At 43.4% G+C, this 25,330-nt stretch overlaps 2 protein-coding genes across 2 annotated transcripts; both read left to right on the forward strand.

Moving 5' to 3' along the window:
* Window positions 1-8,154: 8,154 nt before the first annotated feature.
* LOC140905063 (histone H2A-like) lies at window positions 8,155-8,689 on the forward strand. The gene has a single exon (XM_073327634.1). It carries the CDS (start codon window positions 8,155-8,157, stop codon window positions 8,590-8,592), a length of 438 nt encoding a protein of 145 aa, XP_073183735.1. The 3' UTR covers window positions 8,593-8,689.
* Window positions 8,690-14,972: 6,283 nt separating this feature from the next.
* LOC140905066 (histone H2A-like) lies at window positions 14,973-16,117 on the forward strand. Its single transcript, XM_073327648.1, has 2 exons — window positions 14,973-15,053; window positions 15,683-16,117. The coding sequence occupies exon 2, from the start codon at window positions 15,695-15,697 to the stop codon at window positions 16,115-16,117; it is 423 nt and encodes a 140-aa protein (XP_073183749.1). The 5' UTR covers window positions 14,973-15,053; window positions 15,683-15,694.
* The last annotated feature ends 9,213 nt before the right edge of the window (window positions 16,118-25,330 follow it).

Genomic DNA, 25,330 nt, shown 5'->3' on the forward strand with positions numbered 1-25,330 from the left:
TTTTACTCAGCTGGGTGTGGTGGATGGTGAAATCTCATCATTCATAGCATCATGCCCATAAGATTTATATTTTTAATAAAACTAGTAGAAAAACTAGTAAAAATCCCAGTCAGTATCCTTACAATTTTTCTTCACTGATAGACTGCTGTAGTTATACATCGCACTAGATAAATACCAGTCTGTCAGAGAGAATGGTTTTTGGACCACTGGCGTTCTAATGTTTTGCTTGTGCATGCCATCTGTCATAGCTCATCTGTATGAGCCACAATTATATTCTTGGTCAGTGTGTGGTGAGTGGATGGTTTGGGGTCAAGGTGTCAATGGTAGTGGACAACAGCTGATTTACTGTGGTACTAACTCAATGGCACCTTGGCCTTGTATTTGTGTAGCTTGTTCTCTTAAGGTGAGTTGGAAACCTAGGGAGTTCAGGAGTAGAGCTGGTTAAATACTTTCCAATGAAATGTTTTTCTATCTGATTTTTCCATGGGAATGTTTGACAAAATGTTTAAAAAAATTTAAAAATTTCAATGTTGTCATTTCAAAACAACTTTTCTTTTAAAAATTCGAACTGAGCATTTCAATTGGTCCAAAATATTTTTTCAAAAGATTTGTTTTACAGGAAATTCAGAAATGTTGTTTTCATTCCAATTTGGAACAAAACCAAATTTCAGGATGTCAGGATTTCCCAAGGAACAGAAATTCAGAGTTTCTGAATTCTAGCTCTGTTCAGGTGCAGACCAGCTTCGGTTGCTCACTACCTTGGTGGGAAAGCTCTGTTCTTTGCCTGGAGATCAGGAGAGTGGTAAATTGGTAATGTCTCCATTATTCAGTCCTAGGCTGAAGTTCTGTAGGACTAGGTGGTATAGAAGTAGAACTGATTTGTAAAAATAAATAAATAAATAAAAATCTCAAACTGTCAGAACCAAAACTTTTAGTGGAAACAGGTTGGTTTCAACCAACCTTTTTGGGAAGGTGTTTCAGATCTAGGATGGAGTTTTTCTGGCCAAAACCAGGAAGAGAAAGCCAGAAACCCTACAACAGCCCAGTGTTTAGGGTACTTAGCTGGGGTGTAGGAGACTCATTAGGTTCAAGTGTCTATTCTGAATCATGCAGAATAGGGCTTAAACCTGAAGTTGCACATCCCCAAGTGAGAGCCCAAATCATTGAGTGATTGGCTATTTTGGTGGGGGAGGAGGGTATTTTTTTTGGCAAAATGTTTTTAAAGGTCTCGTTTTTGTTCTGATGGAGAACAAAAACAATTCCAAAACCTCAATATTTTTCACAAAACAGAATGGTTTTCCAGCCAGCTCTCTATACAAGTACTAAAAGTAGGTCAGTAATTATTTAATTATATTGACTGTTCAGTGTAGGGATATTTTAGCAACGTACCACATTTAACCATTCTGACATGTCACTAACTTAATTTCTATGGAGATATATATTCATACATTTACACAGGTCTAGTGCTACAGAGAGGTGTCACTTCCCAAAGTATCTCCTGCTTTTCTTGTTAGTAGTAACAGCTTAGACAAGTCAATCATAAGCTTAGAACAGAGGGAGTCTGAGAACTCAACTGATTTTTCCCATGTGGGTCTAACATCTGAGTCTCTTAGTTGCCCCTACATTCAAGAACTCTAGCACGCTCTTCCCTGCTCACCATCACTATCTCCAACAGATCCTCAGAAGGAAAACAAATATCAGAGGGATAGCCATGTTAGTCTGGATCTGTAAAAGCAGCAAAGAGTCCTGTGGCACCTTATAGACTAACAGATGTATTGGAGCATAAGCTTTCGTGGGTGAATACCCACTTCGTCGGATGCATGTAGTGGAAATTTCCAGAGGCAGGTATAAATATGCAAGCAAGAATCAGGCTAGGGATAACGAGGTTAGTTAGATAATGAGGAAAACAGTGTGTGAGAGCATCTAATATAAATTCCCTTTAAGATTTTTCTATGTGCAGGAAATTACACTTGGTATTTCAAAATGATAGAGGAAAGACCCCTTCCTGTTCTCTTTTCATGTGATTTATTACTTCCCCATAGCTTCTCACTTACATGTAGTAAAGTTCAGGTCTGAACTTACACCCAAGTAAAAAAGCTTTAATGTTTCTTTGTGACATTTTAGTCACATATGTGTGGTAGTAGAGAATAAAGGTCCACTCTTAGAAGGAAAAAGTCCTTCACAGTAAAAGCATCACATACTAAGACAGCAGTGGATTACAGTACATTTAAAATATTGTAAGCCAATAATTTACCTTTTCATACTTTTTTCCCCTCTCAGAAAAAACTAAAGTGCATTTAAGACTCCTGTCCTTCTAGACTAGGGCTATTCCTCTTGTTTTAAGCAAGGACCAGCTCATTAACACGTCTTTCAGAACAATTAATCCAGAGGAAATGACACCTCTGGCATTAATCAGCTCCAAAAGACATAACAAAACTATGAGGAGGAGAGAGAGGAACACTTCAGAGACTGAGATTTCTGATTTGGAAAATATCAACCATTTTTATTCATTAATATTTTACCAACCTGAAGCAAATACTCACCAACAACCATATACCACACAACAGAACCACTAACCCAGGAACCTATCCTTGCAACAAAGCCCGTTGCCAACTGTGCCCACATATCTATTCAGGGGACACCATCAAAGGGCCTAATAACATCAGCCACACTATCAGAGGCTCGTTCACCTGCACATCCACCAATGTGATATATGCCATCATGTGCCAGCAATGCCCCTCTGCCATGTACATTGGTCAAACTGGACAGTCTCTACGTAAAAGAATAAATGGACACAAATCAGATGTCAAGAATTATAACATTCATAAACCAGTCGGAGAACACTTCAATCTCTCTGGTCACGCAATCACAGACATGAAGGTCGCTATCTTACAACAAAAAAATTTCAAATCCAGACTCCAGCGAGAAACTGCTGAATTGGAATTCATTTGCAAATTGGATACTATTAATTTAGGCTTAAATAGAGACTGGGAGTGGCTAAGTCATTATACAAGGTAGCCTATTTCCCCTTGTTTTTTTCTACCCCACTCCCCCCGACGTTCTGGTTAAACTTGGATTTATGCTGGAAATGGCCCACCTTGATTATCATGCACATTGTAGGGAGAGTGGTCTCTTTGGATAAGCTATTACCAGCAGGAGAGTGAGTTTTTGTGTGTGTGTTTTTTTTTTTAAAAAAAAGGGGGTGGGGGGGTGAGAAAACCTGTATTTGTGCTGGAAATGGCTCACCTTGATTTTCATACACATTGTGAGGAGAGTGGTCACTTTGGATAAGCTATTACCAGCAGGAGAGTGAGTTTGTGTGTGTGGTTTTTGGAGGGGGGTCAGGGGGTGAGAAAACCTGGATTTGTGCTGGAAATGGCCCACCTTGATTATCATACACATTTTAAAGAGAGTGGTCACTTTGGATGGGCTATTACCAGCAGGAGAGTGAGTTTGTGTGGGGGGGGGCGGAGGGTGAGAAAACCTGGATTTGTGCTGGAAATGGCCCAACTTGATGATCACTTTAGATAAGCTATTACCAGCAGGACAGTGGGGTGGGAGGAGGTATTGTTTTATGGTCTCTGTGTATATAATGTCTTCTGCAGTTTTCACAGTATGCATCCGATGAAGTGAGCTGTAGCTCACGAAAGCTCATGCTCAAATAAATTGGTTAGTCTCTAAGGTGCCACAAGTACTCCTTTTCTTTTTATTGAAATCCTTGCAATACATCCAGTCTTCATTTTCAGCATTTCTATGTTTCTTTGTTTAAATAATCACTATGCCCTTTTCTAACCTACTGATTTAGGCATCTATCCTGCAAAAACTTATACATGTGTGTAACTTGACTGTTATGAGTAGTTCCTTTGATTTCAATGGGGCTATTCACAATAGTAAAGATAAGCACATACACAAGTATTTGCAGGATTGGGGCTCATATGTGTAAAGTGCATATCTGTTGTAGGGTAAGTATAAAATTAAAGAATTAAAATTAGTTTAAGTTTGGTTAAGGAACTACATATGTGTTATAAAGAAAGGCCCTGACTAGCACGTATAAGGAAGGCCTTGGAAATAATAAGTAATAAGACCAGAAGAATAAAGTAGGGAGGATGTCTGATGCACAGAATAACTAAAGAGATAAGGGGAAGTTTCCTGAAAAGGTCTCTGACTGCTAGGGGTGACTGCTGATGGTTTTAAATCAAACAGAGAATCTGTTTTAAAATGAGCCAAAACAGCCCTTCCCCAACCCACATACCAGTGTTACAACCTGTGTGAATCCAGGTGCAATGGGAAAATCATTGGATAGCAAGATGGAGTGGAGGAAAGGCCTTTGTAAATGAGGTTGTAAATCTTAGCTGGATTAAAACTGGAAATAAGGGTTAACTGTCTTCAACTGAACTCAGTAACTAGCAATGACATCATTTCTTTGTTCAAGGGTATAAAAAGTAAACTCTGAGAGGGTTTATTGCTAATACCTGCCTGACCACCCTGGAGTCGACCAATATGGGTCTAAGCAGCCGGGGGTTTAGCCCATTTGTAAGTAGCTTGGTCAAATGCTTATAAATGTTTTGTTATTGTTTGGATGTAGTAAATTGCTTATTATTTAGGCATGTTTAGTGTAAGTGCATAAAGTACAATTTGGCCTTTGGATTTAATAAAGGAATTTATGGTTAAATTAGTGTTTTGGGGGTTCCCCATATCAATATAAATAACTTCAGATATTATTACCAATTCCAACATGTTGGCAGAACTGAGGCCTTAGTTGCTGGTTCCAGTTTGTGCTATGCTGGGAGTCAGTGATAGCCAGATCCACAAAGGAACTTAGGTGCCTAAAGCCTAGATTTGGGTGCTTAAGTCCTAGTTTTATGCACCATTGTGATCACAAAACCCCTGGTTAGCTACTGCTGAACCCTGTAGGTGTCTAAACTCACTCAGCCCCTACATTTTTGCCATAAAAATCCTCTCTATGCTTAACTTTTTGCCTCTGGGGTTGCACGCTGCTGCCTCAGGTAGGCAGCTGGGTGTCTATTTCCAGCCTAAGTCCCAGCAGAGCCCTGAAACCAGAGAAGGATGGGCAGAGGAACATCTTGCCAGCAGGGCTCAATCCAGTAGGGGTGATTATAGGCCTCTCACAGAAAATGGCTGGGTGAAGAAGCCTCCCCTTTAAACCAGTGGCGGAGGTTCTCATTTGGGCTGTGAGAACCCCCTGGTTCAATTCCCCGCTCTGCCTAACAAAGTTAACAGATGTTGATCATCTCTTAGCTAAGTGGGGCTATGGAGCAGTCTGATGTGGGGGTGACAGCAGAGGGTATTCCCACAATCTCTCTTGTTGAAACCATTCTACTTTGTGGAGAGAAGGCAAAATAAGAATGACTTTATAGTCCAGTGGTTAGGGCACACACCTGAGTGGGAGTAGATTCCCTGTTCAAATCCCTTTTCATCCAGCAACAAGGGAGAATAGAACTGCAGTCTTCCACATCTGATGTGCATACCCTAATCATAGAGTCATAGGACTGGAAGGGACCTCGAGAGGTCATCTAGTCCAGTCCCCTGCACTCATGGCAGGACTGAGTATTATCTAGACCAGCCCTGACAGGTGTTTGTCTAACCTGCTCTTAACCCCCAATGACTGAGATTCCACAACCTTCCTAGGCAATTTGTTCCAGTGTTTAGCCACCCTGACAGTTATCAATTTTTTCCCTAATCTCCAACTTAACTCCCCACCAGGCCCCTTGCTGCAATCTCTGAGGATGCACAAGAAGCAAAATCACTGGGTTAAAGATTTTTAAGGGAGGTTTATGCCTTGTCCACACCACCCTTTTTTTTTTGTGGTCTGAGGCAGGCACCTAACTCATTCTGATAGACCCTAAGCAAAGACAGGCACTCCCCTCCAACCTTGAGACTGGGATGCCAAACTCTGTGAGAGGAGTGGGGATTAGGACACACTCCCATTATCAACATCTTCCATAGTCTATCATAGACTGTTCCCTACTTACTGTGCTGGCTTTTGTAGACCCCTTTCCTTGGCACCTGTCTCTCTCCAAGCATTGTATAGGGAGCATAGGCACCTACATCAGGCTTTGTAGATCCCGTGATTTTCAAGGTGCCTAAAAATAAGGCATTGCAATGCTGAGTATTGCAACATTCAAGCCCCTTTATGCAGCTGGGCTACAGAGCCTAGGTATGCAGACTGACCTGCAGTTTTAATAGTAATTCAAACAAACAAATGGATTGTTGGAATTACTAATATTTGAAATTATTAGTATGAGAAATCACCAAATACCAATTTAACCATGAATTCCTTTATTAAATCCAAAGAGTACTTTATGCAGTTGGTCTAAATATACCTAAATAATAAGCAATTTATTGCATCCAAACAATAACAAAACATTTTATAAGCATTTGATCAAGGTACTTACAAACAGGCTAAACCTAAAGGTGCTTAGGCCCATATTAGTCAGCTTCAGCATGGTCAGGCAGGTATTAGCAATAAACTCTTTAACAGTTTACTTTTTATACTCTTTAACAAACAAGTGGTGTCACTACCAATTACTGACTTCAGCTAAAAATCAATTGGAGGCAGTTCACCCTTATTTCCAGTCTTAATTCAGATAAGATAAAAGAAACTTCCTCCATCTCTCAGGTGTTGGTAATAAATTTCTTGCTTTCATCCATAATAAAGTTTACTAGTTTGGGGAATGAATGGCTCATCAATAATCCAGGTGGTCAGCTGATCTAGAATAAAAGCTGCTAATAGGATGGCTGCTGCTGAGAGATTAAAAAGAAGGCAATTAGCTTCTACTATAAGAAGAGTTTGCTGGATAGAGCTGGTAGCAAGCTTGGGAGAGGATGAAGTAAAGTTCATTGAAGGTAATGGGAAGTTTGTCTTGATTTTTAGTTATGCTATATACCTGAAAGGTGAAGATATTGTATTTCAAAGGAAGCATTGCTTTGGAAAAAAAACAATAGTGGGTATTAGTAGATGTATGTAAGGTAGAACTTATGTCTTTAGTTCATATCTAGGATTTTTCTTGACTCTATGTGACTATGTAGGGCTATTTTGTTTTCCTTACTGTTTTGTCCTAGCCTAATAGATATAGGGGTTTTTGAGCTATCAAGGGAGATTATACTCACAAAACCATGAGTCCTAGACTTAAGATCAGTTTGTTTTCCTACTGTACTCTGCCTTTCACCAGTACTACACAGAAGAGCTTTAATGGCTCTATATTAAGCTGATGACCTCTGAACTCTAATATATCCTGCACTAACTGTGGTGAAAACTAGTTAGTGAGCATCTACTGAGAAGGTAAAAACTGTGAAGAGTAATCCCTATTGATGCTTGTGCTTTGAGAGAAATAAGTCTGACAGTGGATTCTACAACATAAAAGTTTCATGACTCCATACTCTTCTACTTTAGGGTTCTTGAAGGCCTTTGTTTAGCTTTTTAAAAAAACAAACAAAAAAAACAGCCTTAAGGAGCCTAATGGTATCTTCCTTCAGCAGGAAAAAACCCCACGAAATACCCCCTGTCCTGTGAAAAAACTACTGGGAGCATTTTAAGATTACATTGCTTCAGAAGTTGTTAAAGGAATACTTGGCACTTGAAAGTCGTTGGTAAGACCTTACTTGTGTCTCTTTGGAATAGGCCTGGCTGCTCTGAAGCAGAAAATAAGTCTAAAGATGCTGCGTCTGTATAGGAGAACCAACTATCCCTCCGTTTTATTTTTTTTAAAATAAAAATCTGAAAATGGCTATCTGCTCCTATCTAATATGAATAGAGTGGATGGTGACACATGGGCCTTCTCTTGGCAAGGGGAACCAAAATTGTTTTCTAAAAGTGGTTTCTGGGTAGACTATTCTTGACTAGCTGCCCTGCTAACTTAAGGCAGGCATAGGAGACAATGATTCACCAAAGTTAAACAAAATCTGTTTGAGATCCATGGCTTAAAGAGGGGATTACTAGTGGTGAGCTGTATTTCAAGCTGAACAAATTATTAGGGAGCTGTCTAGGTGGGTTTTAGGGGGGCCTCTCGTGCATTTGTGAATAAATCTAGGTATGGGACTAAGAGGGTATATTTAACCTTGGTACCGTTTTGGCTCTTAATTCTATAGCTGTAACACTGTCGTAACCTAGTTCTTCTCTGGTTTGATGTTAGGATGTCTGGACGTGGAAAGAAAAATGTGGTGGCTTCAAAACCTATACTTCTACCAAGAAAAACAAAGTCAGCAAAGGCTGGCCTGCAATTCCCGGTGGGTCGTGTCCACCGACTTCTCAAAAGAGGGAACTATGCTGAGAGAATAGGTGCTGGTGCTCCGGTCTACCTGGCGGCCGTGCTGGAATATCTGACGGCTGAGATATTGGAACTGTCAGGAAATGCTGCCCGTGAAAACAAGAAAGGCAGGATTGGGCCACGACACATCCAGCTGGCCGTACGGAATGATGAAGAGCTGAACAAGCTGTTTGCCGATGTGACCATTGCTGAAGGAGGAGTTATGCCCAACATCCTTTCCCAGCTTCTTCCCAAGAAAACTCTTAGAGAGCCTTTACCAAGAGGGGATGCTGCTGCTTCCCAAGAACAATCCAGTAGCCACTGACTTACTCCTGCCTTTCCTTGGCTGGACTTCTGTACTTGGTGACCATTGACTCATGTTTATCAATGCTCTATATATGCTAACACTGCTAATATTACTCAGGGTGATAGTTTTAATGGTTTGTATGTGTTTTAGATGTTTGTAATAAACTTTATAGCATTCAGCAGTTGATTCAATCTACAGTTTTCCCTTCAAGGAGTGGGGAGTATTAACACTTTCTCCAGGAAAAGTCTAGCTGGTAGCTCTTAAGCCACAAACGTGCTTCTCTAGCACTTTCAAAGCAAGCATGTTAAGAGGAGAGCTAGCCTGGCCTCAGACCCTGTGTTGAACTCCAAGGTCTAATTAAACCTCTCAAAAAGAAGAGGGAGGGAGAGAGCACAGATTCTTTGCACCTATGGATGTAATGCGGATGGGAGGACTCTGCAGCCAGGAGGGATGAAGGGAAACAGAAGACCTGCTTCTACATGCTAAAATAATAACAAATCCATCTTCCTTTATGAATTTGTAATGGAGTTGAGTCCAGTACCTTCAATAGTCATGAACATTGTAGAATGAATTCATTACTCACTGATCAGCTGCAAGCCATTGACTTTTTTTTTAAATGGATCAGCATAGTAGCTCTCTACCTCTTCAGAGACCTTGTCTAAAAAGGTAGAATACCCTCCATGCTGATCGTGAATTAAATCTAAATCTCTAATAGTCACTCCTTTCTCACTGCCTTTTGCCAGGTCGTGTCCTTTGAGGTGCTCCGTACTCAAATAAGGGGTAACTCCTGCCATAGCTATGTTTTAGCTATTTTGGGGCTGGTTACTTTTTCTTCAACCACCACCAGTTAGTCAGGCTAGGAAGCCCTGGGCCATGGTTTGGCCTTTCCTTACATTTTGAGGTATTCATCAGGCAGCTGAGAGTCTTTCCTCTGGGCCACAGAGGTCAGTTGTGATGCTGCTGTAGTTGAATAGCTGGATTTTTCCCATTTAGCTAGTAGAGCCTTTACCCAGGATTTGGAATGTCCCATTCAAACCAGATTTGATGTAAACTGCCTTGCATCTATTTAACTCTGTCGACTAGGACTTGGTGTGCTTTTATCCTATGACTGCACAGGTAGTAACAGGCTACTCTAAGTGTCCCTTAGTTTAACATAAGTAGTTAAGACATTCTAGCTGTTCCTCGTTTCATTTAGCTGTGATATTCTGACTACCTTCCCCCAGACTGGAAGAGCTCGGTCTTGAAAGCTTGTCTCTCTCTAACAGAGGTTGGTCCAATAAAAGATATCCCCTCACTCAACTTGTCTCTTTAATCAGGGCCATCTCTAGCTTTTTTTGCTGCCCCAAGCAGCAAAGGGAAACAAAAAAAAAAAATCCCAAGCCTGGTTGAGCTGCTGCCAAAGAGGAAGAGAGGGACTGTAGGCCCTGCTGCCCAAGTCCAGGACATGCCGCCCTGATGACTGACAGAGTGCCACCCCTTTCTATTGGCTGCCCCAGGCACCTGCTTTCTTCACTGGTGCCTGGAGCCAGCCCTGTCTCTAATTAGCTAAGAGTCAGGCATGCAACCTGTGCTCTGGATGTCCCTAAACCTCCAACTGGCAGAAGCTGAGTCTGGACAAGAGGGGATAGATCACTTGAAATTGCTCTGTTCTGTTCACTTCCTCTTAAGCACCTGGCACTGGCCCCCATCAGAAGACAAGATGCTGGGCTCAAGGGACCTGTAGTCTCACCATATGTGGCTCTTTTGTTGTTGCCTCACGGAAGTGGGGTCAGTGAGAAAAGAGAAACTTATGCTTGTTTCATGTACTTCATGCTGGGTAATAGCATGAGGTCTCCATCCTCTTCCCTTAGGGTGACCATATGTCCTGTTTTGGCCAGGACAGACCCTTTTTTTAAACCCTGTCCTGTCTCTTTTGGCAAAACTGGGCAATTGCCTATTTGCTCTTGCCAACTGATCATCAAATGCACAGTTTTTGAAAAAGAAGTGGGGTGCAACCCCTTGCAGAGGAACGTGTAGAGGGGGATGAGAGGTGAGGCAACGCCAGCCCTATGCAGGAGGGAGGACTTGGGAGAGCAGCTCAGGCTGGGCCAGTGTGATGCAGGGAGTTTTGGGCCAGCCCCGTGCACAGAGGTAGAGGGGGGGTCTTGGCCTAGCCCCAAGTGAGCAGGTGGCGGGGGGCTTGGGCCAGCCCCATCCATGGGGTGGTGGGTGCCTCAGGCTGGCCCAGTGCAGTGTCCTGTTTTCCCTTTGGGAAAATATGGTCCCACTATCTTCCCTCCACGTTCCATGCAGGCTGACCTCTGCTGCTGTAGAAGAACAAGGGGCTAAGACTAGCCAAACACTTCACCTAGCTCCTTTCTGATGAGAAAAAGCTTTTTGAAAAATAAAGAAAATGTGAATAATCTTATATTACCCTAAGACAATTTTTTTTAATTAAAATGAAATTTCCCTACCCACTCTTTTTTGGGGAGAGCGAGGGGCAGGAGAGAGAAGAAACTAACACCTTTTGTTTTGAAAGTGTTGTGAAAAAATAACTCACTCCATTGCTAACATCTTCAGGCAGCCATGGGAGAAAGTGATTCGCTAAATGTAGGTTCTAACGGGTAGGTTTGCCCCCAGATTCCTGCAGAGGATGGCATCAGTTAGATTATCCACTTAACTTTAATTTCTTTTTTTCTAAACAAAGATCCTAAGTCTGGCTCTACAGAGATGTAGGTAGCACATATGAGGGAAAAGGAAGCCGTGCCCCAGGCTAACTACCTCCCTTCACAGAGTATACATTGGACTGGGAGAGTATAGTAGCAACCCCTCTATGGGTTGTGTAGGATATGGCAAGTTGGTGAAGGTGAGAGAGGCTGCAGTGAATTTTTCAAGGTGAGAGCAGGATGGGATGTGTGCTGGTACCTAAGGGAGGCAAAAAGACTTCTGAAAGATGGCACTTCAGACAGCTTAATACTCTGGGGCCAAACCTACACAACCCACTTGCCACACCTTACACAACCATGGTAATGGAAAGAGTCAGAGGTCCCTTTATTTTGATCAGAATACTTATTTTGCAATGAACTGTTTGAATTCATATAATTAACCTCTTAAAACCATTTATTGCAGCTTTTCCAATGTTTGCCAGTTCAGCTTTACAGTGGCAGCAGTACAGGAAGCCATCATTATGACTGTTTCTGTGAGCTTTCCCTGGAGCTCACCGTTCAGCTGGTCAGCTCTCAATTAAAGAAGTTATCTTCCCACACCAGAAGAAGACCCAATATTAGAGAGACAAGACCTCATCCACCTGGTCTCTCTAATATCCTGGGACTGATGTGGCTACAACTATGCTGCATACAACAAAAGACCCAGTATGTCATAAGTCAGGACTACATATATATTAATATGAAAATCATGGCCTCAATGACAGACAGACAGACAGACATGGGGAAATGTAACAGGGCAGAGATTTCTAAGGCCTTGAGTCTTCAAATTGCTCTATGTTGTTGGAAGGGGGTCTGCCTAGGCTTGGGTATCTTAAAGGAATATGGTGTAAGGCACTCGTTCCAATCTGTGCTTGGCTAGAAGTGAGTGAGAGTAGCTACCTACAGACACCTAGGCACATCTATGCACATTAACTATGCAAATTAATTAACATTTTGATAATAGATATTCACAAGCATTTTAAAAGTAGTAAATCAGCTCTCATGGAAACATTAAACTAGCCCTGAGTTTGTTGAGGAATTAAATAAAGGTTTGTAATTTGGAAGCCGTTAGGTATGTCCTAGATACTTTTAAAATCAGTTCTAGTTACTTAGCATTTACATAGCACTTTCCACCTGAAGAGCTCAAAGCCCTTTTTAAACTATCAGCCAATCAGAGCTCAGAACAACCCAGCGAGGTAGAGTAATATATTATACTCATTTTACAAATGGGGAAAATGGGTCACAGAGCAGTTAAGACCCAGATCTACAAAGGTACAGGTGCCTAAACCAGATTGAAGCACCTAAATCCTAGTTTTAGGTTCCACTGCAAGCCACAAAACTCCCCTCCAGCTGCCGCTGATCCATGTATGTGCCTAATGTTTACTTGGTGCCTGTATCTTCACTGGGAAAGTTCCCTAGGCAGCAGGGCACATGCCCAATCTCCTGCCTAAGCCATCCACAAACTGGGTGGAGATAGGAGGGTTGCCTGATCCAGTAGCTGTGCTCAGCTGTCACCTACTGGATCAGGACCCATTCAAAATATAGCCAGAGGAGGCATTGCTACCCTTGCAAACCTTATAACTTTTAGCCCAGTGGTTAATGCACTCACCTGGTATGTAGGGAACCTGGCTTCAATTTCTCCCTCTGCCTGATGGGGGAGCAAAGTTTTTACTAGGGGTCTTCCACCTGGCAGGAGAGCATTCTAACCACCAAGCTATGGGATATTCTGATTGGTGTGGGAAGCCCTCAATATCTTCTGGTGGAACTGTCCCACTGTGTATACATATTTAAATAGTCATTGGAGGAGAGGGAGTGAGGAAAAAATAACACTGCCATAGCCTGTTGCCTAGGGCACCTCCTGGAGGCAGAGGGCCCCAGAATGCAGTGCTGAAGCTCCAGACACTCTTTAATATTTATGCAGAGTGGAACAGCTGCAACAGCAGAGACTGGGGGAGCCCTGCATCAGAATGTCACACAGCTCAGTCATTAGAGCACCGTTCCCAGGAAGTAGCCTCTTCCTGTTCAAATCCTTCTGCCCTCTTCAGGGTAGGGGGGTGGAATTGAACCAAAATCTCCCCTGTCAAAGGCTCATGGGCTAAAAGTTATAAGATTGTTTTGAGTTGAATTAAGGACTTCCCTAGCTCATTCTCACAAGAAATGGCTTAGCCACTGACTACAGGAGAGGGGTTCCTGTTGTGGATCGCCAGCAGAGATAGGTGTCTAAATCCAGGCTACAAGGAGGCACCTATCTCTGTGAGAGGGGTAGGGCTTAACACACCCATCAATAGCTCCCATTGCTTAGTGTAGGTGGCTCCCCACCTACTAGTGTGCTGGCTTCTGTGGACTGCATTCTGAGGCACCTATCTCTCCCCATTCATTGCCTAGGCACCTAACTAAGGCTTTGTGGATCAAGGCTTACCTAACTCATCAACTAATAGAGAAACATCCTCAACCTCACAGGTGTTTATGCTTTTTTCTCTTCTCCCTACAATCAAGTTAATCTTTTTGGGGTGTGTGCGTGTGTAACTGAATCATCAATAATCCAGGTGGGGCTCAAACAATCTGGAGTAGACACTGCTAATGAGTGGCTATTACTGAAGGGTTTAAAGAGTAGTTTCTACAAGAAGAGGAATCTGTTAGATTCAGAAAGTAGTGTTCCTAGACAGGAGAATAAGTAAAGGATTTAGTTAAGGTAAAAGTGTGTTTGTTTCTCACAAGGGAAAGTATACCTTATTTTGGGGGGGGGGGGAAGTATCTTCTGTAATGATTATGAATTTTAGTTTAAGTAGACCTTAAGTAGCTGTATTTGACATGTAGTGCAAGGCAGGTTTCTAAATGGAATAACTTCAGTTGCTGTTACTGTTTCTATTCTGTGTAAGTCACTAGTTTAGCTTCTCTGTAATCATGATATGAGGTAAGGTCTTATCTCCTGAAGACATTGCTGTTCAACTTCTGAACCCTCTACCTAAACTCCTCTTGCTTTGTATCTGGCACCCTACTCAACTATCACCAACTGTAAATAGAAAACTTTCACTACTCCCACATCTTGATTCTCTAATAATCATAGTGGCTCCCTTCCCTACCAAATCCTGGAAATAACTGTACTGAAACCTAGCTACCGCTCTCTAGCTACCTAATAATAAGGTGCATATGGTGAACAGTAGCAGTTACTATTAACTTAATGGCTTTTTTTAAAAAAAAGCTTCAAACTGTATTGAAGTCCCCTTATTCCAAGATCGCAAAATTCACTTCAAGGGGCTTCTACAACATAAGAAAATTCTAAAATCCTTCTGTCTTGCAGTTGCTTACCAGTTTGTGTGTTTTGGGGCAGATTTGGTGAAACTGCTTAGTTTTCGTGCCTGGGGTCCCCAGTGTTGTAGGAGAGGCTCTTAATACAGTCTTCATGCAGAGCTTCTCAAAGCTGTAAGAATCCTGAATGTGTAAAGCCTTAATGTTATGTATTCTACCTCTTGACCAATTTGACCGTTCCTCTTAGAAAGGGGCCTCGCCTGTTCTTTCAGAAGCAGATATCTTGGGTCGAAGACCCTGAGCCTTGACAACACTTCTCTCTCTGGACAGCAGGAAAAAATTTCATTGCTTTTTCTACCTGACATCTGAATTTACTGGAGACTCTTGATGGGCTGCGGTTTTTCCTTCACCGGACTTCTAACCAGCTGCCTGACTCAAACAGGCTCCTTCTTCAGAAGAGAGAGTGAGGCATTTCACTTGATAAACTACAGCTAATAAGTTGGCCTCTTAAAATCAGGACTTTCCTCCTAAAGAGAACAAATAAAGGTGGGAAGGTGAATGTAATCTTGCCACCATATTATTGCGCCTGCTTCTTTATAGCTTAAGAAACACTTGGATACTATAATGACATCCTGGGGCTTGTCTACACTTAAAATGCTACAGCAATGCCACTATAATGCTTAACTGTAGACCCTTCCTATGCCCAGTGGCACATTAGCTAATGGGGCCCCTAGAAAAATGGGCACCCTGACCTTCTCTGCCCACCCAGCACTCCTGCCGGGGAGTGGGATTGGGGCATGGGGGCTTGCCCCTCTCCTGCTGAGGAGTAGGGTCATGGTGTGGGGACTTATCCTGCAAGCAGAAGGGGTGGGAAGGGGCTCCCACTGCTCTGGCCTGAGGCCCCACAAAACCATAATCTACCCTTGCCCAGGGGTTCTCCTGTTGGCATAGATAATCCACATCCCCAAGAGGCAGGAGCTTAGTCAATGAAAGAATTCTTCCATAAACCTAGGGTTGTCTATATGGGGACTTCAGGAGGCATAACTATGCCACTCAGGGGTGTGGATTTTTCACACCCCTGAGCAGCACAGTTAAGCCAACCTAAGTTTCTAGTGTAGACCAGCCTCTGGCTAATGGTCACTCTTACTTGCCCCTCACCTCCTTTTCTACACTAGATTGATGTTAGGATGTCTGGACGTGGAAAGAAAAATGTGGTGGCTGCAAAACCTACACTTCTACCAAGAAAAACAAAGTCAGCAAAGGCTGGCCTGCAATTCCCGGTGGGTCGTGTCCACCGACTTCTCAAAAGAGGAAACTATGCTGAGAGAATAGGTGCTGGTGCTCCGGTCTACCTGGCGGCTGTGCTGGAATATCTGACGGCTGAGATATTGGAACTGTCAGGAAATGCTGCCCGTGAAAACAAGAAAGGCAGGATTGGGCCACGACACATCCAGCTGGCCGTGCGGAACGACGAAGAGCTGAACAAGCTGTTTGAAGGTGTGACCATTGCTGAAGGAGGAGTTATGCCCAACATCCTTCCTGCTCTTGTTCCCAAGACCACAAAGGTGCCTAAGCAAGGACTGAAAGATGGCCAGTCACAGGAATTCTAGTAACTGCTAACCGGCTGAAAGTGTGCTGGTTCTAAGGGTGGCTTTCTCCACAACACTAGCACTTCATGCACCTTGGATTCTTGGTTGTAATCCATATATTTATATATCGACTGTATGTCTTCACTGCTTGTAAATATTGAACCTCCGAAGGACTCCCTCTTGGGGGTTGTTTTTGTTTTTTTGTTTTTAATGTCTTTGAAATAAATACTTAGTGCATAGAGAACTCCATGAAACTGGTTTTCTAAAATTGGCGGATGGAGGAACTGTGATCTGACACTTGAGAAGGAAGTTGCTGTCCCGCTACTTCTTAATTGAAGGAAACTTGGGGCCAAGATTTTAAACTAATGATTGCGTGTGAATGAGGTGAGACTAATTTGAATGGGCCTGATTTTCAGAGGGTGGGTGCTCAGCGCTTTCTGGTAAGTGGGGGCCTTTTTATAGTGTCTCAGATTTGGTCACTCAAAAGCTCTAGGCAGTTTAGGGAAACCTTGACTCGGGTTTCCCTATAGTAATGATACAGTAGGTGTGGATTTCTCTCCTGTGCTGTAAGGGGTGGAGAAGGACTGCCCTGGTAATTTTAATGATCGTCACCTGTGCATTATTTGGTCTTAGAGGTAGCTTCACAAAGGTATTTAAGTGCTTAAATCTGGATTTAGGCCCCTATGAGCAATTATAGGCTCCACTACACTCCACAAAATTCCTTCCGAACCCCATAGGCTCCTCAGTTTACTCAGTACTTAGGTTTATGCCCCTGGGCATATATGCTGCTCCCTCACTCTAGGCAATCCATAAACGGGGAAGAAGGATGTATGGCTGCCTAATTTGCCGAAAGGGCCTAAGACGGTCGGTGGCCAGAGGAGGTGCTGCTGCTTCCAAATGTTTAACTCTTTGTGCAGTGATTAAAGCACTCCCTTGCAATAGGGGAGACAGGATTTAACAGGGGTGCTCTACTTCTCAGATGTCCGCTCTAACCAGTGAGCTATGGGCCACCCAGATGTGGGGCTCCCTCAATCTGTCTAATTGAACTTGTTCCTCTATGGATAAATACTTAGTCATTGGAGCAGAGGGCCTGGACCCTGGTGTCACAGTTGGGGGCAACTGCAGCCGTATTATCCCTCTGTGGTCCCTTGAGGGTACCTACTCTAGGCTCCTGGCTCCTCCATTGTCACCTCTCTTATGCATAAGTACACATCTTTCTCCCCCCGCCTGTGTTTTCTCCAGGTTGCAGAGTTCCCTGCCTGCACTGTCATGTCCCCAGCAAGCCATACCATCTAAAAGACCAGCGTAGATGGCTTGCTTTCTTTCCAGAAGTTATGAACAGTGTATTACCAGCAGTTATAAGTCATCACACAGCTCCTTCTAAGCAAGCACATTTATTCTTAGGATAAAAGCATTAAAGAGAGAACCTATACCCATGCTAAAAAGCTTACCAGAGATCATACCAATTCCAGCTGCAACCCTGCACCTTTCATAACCAGCAACTGGATTTTCCTTATGGTTACAAGTTCATAACTGTCTCAGATTCAGACCCACCATGAGCTTGGGCCTTTGATCTTGGCTGCGTGTGACAGGTGAGCAGCAGACAATGGCCCTCTTCAGACTGTAGCTTTAAAGGTTGGGCTTTTGTATAATCAGAAGTGTGGAATTTGTATTCCTCTCCCCCTATATATTTCCCAGGAAAAACATATAACACTTTTTGTTCCAAGAGTCCAAGCTTGTCTGGTGCATTGTTCAATATAGTCCTTTGAACCTCCAGGAATCACATATGTCACAGCTCCCCCCTCGAGAGGTAACATACAATTACAGCCCACAACAATACATAAACCACTCTTTAAGACCCCAAAGACACTTAAACTTAATCCAATGAGGTCTCCCAAGGAAATTGCCAATCGGTTACACCTGAGTCTCCCACTGGTCGTGTGGGTCTCCTGAAAACCAGGCTAGAGTTATTCTCACTCGCTGTAGCCCTCTGACATCTACAAAATGAGCGTCTGAAGACAAACTTTGGAAGGGGTGGCTCTGCACATAGGTCTCATTTTGTGTGGCTTGGTAGGCTACATAACAGTCCGTCAAGACTGGCTGATAGCAGAGCTGTTCCTATTTAAAAAGAAGCCAGCATATGGTAACCTGGACAGCCAAAACTGGACACAGCATGAGAACATAAGGAGGTGAGGGTCTCGTTAGAAAATGATGGTGCTTCAGAGAAATGCATGAACCTTTTTAGATAAGGTTTTCTGCTCCCAAAGGAGGAGACGTGAACTGAGGTAAGAACAAGGAAGGCTAATTGAAACCACGTTGCTTAAGAAATTTGACTCAAGGTACAGTACGAATGTCAGCCAGCGAAGAAAAGTGTAGGATGTCAAAAATGCCTGTCACAGAAACAACCTTTTCAATACCTGAAGAAGAGAGGGAAGCATCCAGTAACCCATAAAGTGTGACTGATAACTGTCCTTTCCCCACTCCCTTGGGGATGGCACTTGCTAGCAGTCCTGCACTTTAAGTGCAATGTAGTCTGGCTTCTTTGTTTCATGTTGTTCAGGCAAAAAGATTGGACTGAAGACCATTGCATTTTAGAAAAGAGACATTAAATGCTATTCAACATTTATATTCATGCGAGTTAAAAATCAGGTATAATGGTTATTGTATCAAGATGAATGACATATTTTACAGGGAATGTTTGGGGGAAAATCATGTTTTATTGTCTCTATCAGATGATAGAGATTAAAATATCTTTCTTGCACTACTATATCATTTAGTTCATTTCCTTGCCAATCGGTGATTATTCCAAATAGTGTGCTTTCTAGTGTTTTGACTACTCTTAACTTTAAATTCAAAAGTTCTGGCTTGTTCTTGGGGATACTATAAGGCCTAGATCCACAAAAGGAATTTATGCAGTGTGATACTCACCATCACAGCGTCTAACTTTTAAGTGCCTAGAAAATCACAGAAACACCACTGCAATGTGATCCACAATTCCTGAGTTAGGTGCCTAAGCTCTCTAGACAATGAATGAGGGGAGAGAGGTGCCTTAGAATGCAATCTACAAAAGCCAGCATGTTAGCCTGGGAGTGGTCAAAGCTAGCCACTGGGAGATGCCAATGACAGGGATGTGTACTAAGGCCCACCCGTCTCATGGCAGGTCTGAGTAAATACCCTGCCATCAGCATTTCCCATTGGCTAGTGTAGGCGGCTCCCTGCTTAGCATGCTGGCTTTGTGGATCCCATTCCTAGATGCCTGTCTCTCCCCGTTTATTGTATAGGGAGCTTGGGTGCCTAACTCAGGCTTTGTGGATTGCAATATTGTACCAATGGTGTTCTAGGTGCCTACAAGTTAGGCTTTATGATGCTCAGTGTCACAACTCCTCAGCACTTTTTGTGGATCTAGACCTAAGTGCTGTTGGCATTTCATGGCATAATGTGGCTAAATTTCCTTCTTTGCCCTTAGTTTTATTCATAGCCTTTGCCATTAAAATAGCCATGAGGCTAAGTGGCATTTGCAAAGTAGGTTTGGGCACATGTATCTCTCCAGTGTGGGGTCTAAAATGTAGGTGCGCCAGAACCAAACCTAACCTGTTATGCGCTGCACCAGGAGGTCCACGTGGAGGCCAGCAGTGGATTGGCTGGTAGAACAGCACCCTTTAAAGGAGAAAACTATATAACGGAAAACTCCGTGCAAGTGTGAGAGATTGGGTGAATGAGGTAGGCGTTTGGGCTGCTGGAAGGGTGGGGGCGTGTGTGTGACCTGAAAGCGGGAAGTCACGTGAAGCCTGTGAATGATGCAGCAGCTGAGCATGACTGAGGAAAGAGGAGGGGCAGACTGCAGACAATGCCCATTATTGTCACCAGTGCACTAGAATCTTGGCTACTAGATTGTTTCAGAAGGTCAGAGCACAGACTACAGGTGTCAGCCACCCCACAGCTTCTTATGTAGGTGCCAGGGTGCTTTTGAAAATCCCAGTTGGCACCGAAATACCTTTAAAATTCTGGGGTTTAATCTTACTGCCTCAGGTCTCCTATCTGGCCACTTGTATTTACTTTCCAACCTCATGGGCAGATTGCTTATTAACTAGCTAATGTTTATTGAGTGCTTGGCAGCTGTAAAGTGCTAGAAATGTTAACTATCATGACTTTGTTTATGAAAGTATCTCATTAAAACCTCCAATAAAGAGGTATTTAAAGCATGTTTCCGGAGGAATGGAACAGCTGATTTCTTAGCACAGCAGTGAAAATGACACTTTCTCTAACAGCTCAAACTACCTGTACTCCATGAGTGGCTTTCTTAGAGATGCTGTGCATCACATCTGTGAAGATATTTTTGCCAGCAGTATGGTGATGGGGTTCCATCCATCAAGGCTCATTCCATCTAGGAAAAAGAAAAACACTGAAAGTGAGTTATTAACCATATAAACTTTTATTATGTTAAAAAGTCAATCAGACTCTTTAAAGCTGATGAAATCACACCCACAGTAAGTAAAATTTCGGGACTGACCTGATAGTCTCTGTCTACCCTGAACTCCCATCAGAGTCAAGGAATGCATGATTAGGCCCTAAGTGATTCGCTAGGCAGCCTGATGTAGCTCCTATTGAATTAACGGGGCTCTTTCCATTGACTTCTGTGGGAGCTGGACTGGGCTATTGCTTTGTTCCTTGTTTTGAGTTCTGTGTAGCTAGTGATAACAGTGCTTCCTCCCTACCACCCACCACTATTTTGGCTCTCAGTATTGTGCGTAGTTGGCTGTTTCTTTAGTTCAGGTTTGTTTGTAGAAAAATGATAACACGGCTATTTATATAGTGCCTACATGCCTTTACCTTGTTTTGGAGTGAGTTCCCTATTGAACTGGAACGCTCAACTCGGGAATCCCTTACAAGAGTCACCACCACAATGCCAAGGGTTTTAATCCTTTGAGCATCTATCCTTAGCAATCTGTAAGTTATTATTTTCTTAGTGCTGAGAGTGTGCTGGTCACTGTACGGTAACTCCTCACTTAAAGTTGTCCTGGTTAACATTGTTTCGTTATTAGGTCGCTGATCCATCAGAGAACATACTTGTTTAAAGTCGAGCAATGTTCCATTATAAGGTTGTTTGGCTGGCCCCACTCTGCCTGCCCGCCCGGCACTCCTGCCAGAGAGTGGGGCCGGGACGTGGGGGCTTGCCCTGCTCCACCCGCCTGGTGCCCCTGCCAAGAAGTGGGCAAGTCCCTGACCCTGCTCCCCAGCTGGAATGCCGGGCAGGCGGAATGGGGCAAGCCCCCATGCCCTGACTCTGCTACGCCCCTGCCTCAACCAAGCTTCACAATCATCAATTTAAACAGTATTACATTGTTTAAAATTATTTAAAACTTATATTGTATATGTATATAATGTCTTTTGTCTGGTGAAAAAAATTTCCCTGGAACCTAACCCGCCCCCTATTTACATTAATTCTTATGGGGAAATTGGATTTGCTTAACATCGTTTCGCTTAAAGTAGAATTTTTCAGGAACATACTACGACGTTAAAGGAGGAGTTACTGTAGCAGTCACAAAGAAAGAATCTGTCCCTGTGCTGGAGACTTTACAGCCTAAAAGTCAAGAGGAGACTGGTCACACAGGGAAAGCCAGAGGAGGGAATAATGTAAGGTTTTGTTTTCTGTGAATTTATAATGGTGAAAAACAACTAACAGTCTTTAGGGAAGAAGTGAATGGAGGAATTTGAAATGGGGATTGAATGAACAGTATTGAATGAACAGAAGATCCAGTTATTACTTCCATTGACAGGGTTGCCAGTATATTAAACATGTTATACAAAGTTTTCTCTTAACTACTTGTTGCAAGCTTCCTCCACTACGAAATAAATTTCTCCTTCTGTGATTTTCCTAGCTAAGCTAAGTTCTATTTCTACAACATAATTGAATCCCATGTCTTCAAACCCAGCACCCTTTTTGACACCTATGAATCACTCCTCAAACTGTCCCCTCCTTCTGCCTCCACTTTTGTGTCTGCACTGGATTTTCAACTTCTTCCAAGAGAAAATTGACAAAATATGATGTGACCTTCCTCCCTCCTCTTGGCTCACCTCCCGCTTTTTCTCTTCCTCATCGCAACTCTCTCTTCCTTCTTCCTGTCACAGATACTGAAGTTTCTCATCTGCCCTCCTCTTCTAGCCTCACTACTTGTGCCAGTGACCCTATCCAATCCCATCTCCTGATCTCCTTTGCACCCACTCTCACCCCACCCTATACTCTTCTCATTAACGTCTCACGCACCACCAGCTTGTAGTGGGGTCCCAGGGGGTTTTGTCCTTGGTTCCCTTCCTTTCTCCCTCTACATCTTATCTCTGGGTAATCTCATTCACTAACCCAAATTCAACCACCATCTCTATTCTGATGCCTCACAGATCTACTGTTCTACTCCAGACCTGTCTCCTTCTGTCCAAACTAAAAATCTCAGCCTGGCTCTCTGACATCTCCTTGTGGATATCTAGCTGTCATCCATAGGCAACACAATACTCTTGCATTTGGGGAGGCTGGGCGTGAGTGCCGGAAGCTCCCTAGAAGGAGAAGGGGCCACCGGCGCCTGGACAGTGGCCTTGCCCCCTGCTTCACCCTGAGGCCCTGCCCCTGTTTGGCCTCCTCCCCTCCAAGGCCCTGCCCGCGCTCCACCCCCGCTCTGCCCCAAGGCCCCGCTCCCACTCGGCCTCTTCCCTCAAGGCCCTGCCCCCATTCCACCTCTTCCTGCCCTTGCTCTGCCCCCTCCCTCAGGGGAGGTGGGAAGGGGCTCAGGGGAAGAGCTGGAGAATGGCAGGAAGAGGCAGAGCGAGGGCAGGGCCTTGGAGGGGAAGAGGCAGAGTGGGGGCAGAAAAGGCAAAGTGCGGGCAGAGCCACAGGGGAAGAGACCGAGGGAGAGCTGATCCTTGGGGTGAGACCGAGGGAGAACTGAGCTTTTGGAACATGGGGTGGAGTGGGGGCAGAGCATGGACAAGGCCATAGTCAGGGTGTCATTGGCCCCCCACTTCTCGGGAGCTCCCGGCAGCAGCGCTCCAAAGGCAGCGGGCCAGTGTGCCTCCAAAGGGAGGTGTGCCGAATCTGGCATTTCTTGCCACATTTGGAGAGGCGTAGCCTCCCCAAGCCTCTTATACCCACTTCTGTCATCTGAAGCTCAGCATGACTAAAATAGAGATCTTAATATTGCATCACAAGCCCTCCCTGCTACCTTCTTTGTCAGTGTGGACACCACCATCCTACCTATCATTCAAGCCTGTAACCTGTCCATCTTTGACTCAGACTTCTGTTTAGGTCCTCACATTCAGGTTATTTCTAAATCTTGCTAATTCTTTCTGCATAACGCCTCTAAGATATGGCCTTTCCTATCCATCCACACAGCTAAAACTCTCCTCCAGCTCTCATCATTGTATGTCTGAATTACTGTAACACCCTTTTCTTTGGCCTGAAGAACTGCAGACTTGCTCCACTCTTCTCCAGTCAGAACACTGCTATAAAGATCATTTTCCTAGCATACATGCTGGAACTAAGGGTTTTGGGGGTGCTGCCACACCCCCTGGCTTGAAGTGGTTTCCATCACTTATAGGGTTTACAGTTTGGTTCAATAGCTCTCAGCACCCCCACTATACAAATTGTTCCAGCATCCCTGTTTCCTAACTTGTTGCTTTGATGATATCACCTTCTCTTTGCATCCCTCCATTGGCTCCCCCTTTTTTATTGCATTAAACTTATGCTGGATTCACTTTCAAGGCCCTTTGTGGACTATCCCCACACACGTATCATATCTCATTCACTATCAAGAGGTCGACTCCCATCTCCGATCAGGCCATGATATCAGCTTCCATTGTCCACCTGTTAAATTTTCAAACTTTCTTCAGTTTCTTAACTTAACTTTCAAACGTTCTTAAACCATCAGGCTTTCTCCCATGCTGCCCCTCATGCTTATAATAAGTTGTTGTATTGATATTGATCTAAAGAGTCAAAGGAGTTTGTAAACTCTTTCACTGTCCAACATTAACAGTACATTTAATAGGTAGATTTGGGGTTAAACAGAGGACTTGGTTTTACTTGGTTAGTTGGCAAACACGCAAAAGCATTAATTCAAATTAAAAGTGTATTGATTAAACACAAGAAAGAACAGGAAAGTAACATAGCCCTTTGCACAGCAACTGTGGTTGAGTGATTATGCAAAACAAGCTTAGTTAAAACCTTCTCCTTTTGGAGGCCAAATATCAGAGTCTCTTATTTTCAGAACTACCTTTCTTTGATGAAAAGGAAAGGGTTAATTTTACTCTGGGCCCTGATGTGTACAGGGCATTTACTTATCGTGTTCTTAACAAACAGACAGACACAAAGTGGAGGAGAGAGAGGATGGAAAAATGGCTGAAATACAACTTCTGTTGATGTTTTGGAACACTGGGCAACTGGATAGTTACAAGCAGATGGTTTGATTGGCAAGTTGACCATGACATGTGCTACTTGGACCCTGTTTTACAATCTGGTCAGGGATGTCATCGGATTGGTCCTTTTCTTCTTAGCCAAGACATTGTTAGATAAATACAGCATAGCTGACGTCAGGATGGGATGAAAAGCCAGGAGAGTGAGAGAGATGGTAGGCGGAAAGAAAGTGGGGCAGATAAGGGAAAACAAGACAGGCTCTTATCCACCTCTGCAGGGCTGGGAAATAGATATCCCACTGATAGGCGGAGGACTGGATGTCATGATAATGTGATGACTTTCAGCATCACAGGTGACCACAAAGGTCCTTGAACAAGATCAAGGCCAGCTGGCCTTCCTCTCAGGAGGAAAGTCCTTCAGATGAGCCAAGATGAGCGGCAGTGCTGGCAGGTTGGGAGATGGGCTGGGATGCAAGCTGGGACAGGAGAAATAGAGAGAGACAACTGAACTGATAGTGGGTTTTTTTCAGTCTCTTTTAAAGAAACTCCCAAAGGGCAAAAGCGGGTGGCATAGTTCATCCTCCTCATTATTTTGTCCACCAATTAGGCCTAATATCCCTCACACTGATTTTGGTCTTTTAACTTTTGGCCATTTAAAAAAAAATCTTCAGTTTTTATCAAGGTAATTTCAATAGTCCTTGAATTATATCAACATGGATATTTTGGTTTAGATTAATTTAGCTTCTTTGTCTGGTTCTCATGCACTTGTTAAAGTAATTCAACATCTTAAACAACGTGACTTATTTTTCATGGTTATTGTAACACACTATGAGCTTT

The sequence above is a fragment of the Lepidochelys kempii genome, chromosome 1 (genome assembly GCF_965140265.1).
Source record: "Lepidochelys kempii isolate rLepKem1 chromosome 1, rLepKem1.hap2, whole genome shotgun sequence".
Taxonomy (NCBI): domain Eukaryota; kingdom Metazoa; phylum Chordata; order Testudines; family Cheloniidae; genus Lepidochelys; species Lepidochelys kempii.

What these genes read in the sequence shown, in the direction of transcription:
- LOC140905063 (XM_073327634.1), top strand. Translation starts at nt 8,155, where the DNA reads ATGTCTGGACGTGGAAAGAAAAATGTGGTGGCTTCAAAACCTATACTT.
- LOC140905066 (XM_073327648.1), top strand. Translation starts at nt 15,695, where the DNA reads ATGTCTGGACGTGGAAAGAAAAATGTGGTGGCTGCAAAACCTACACTT.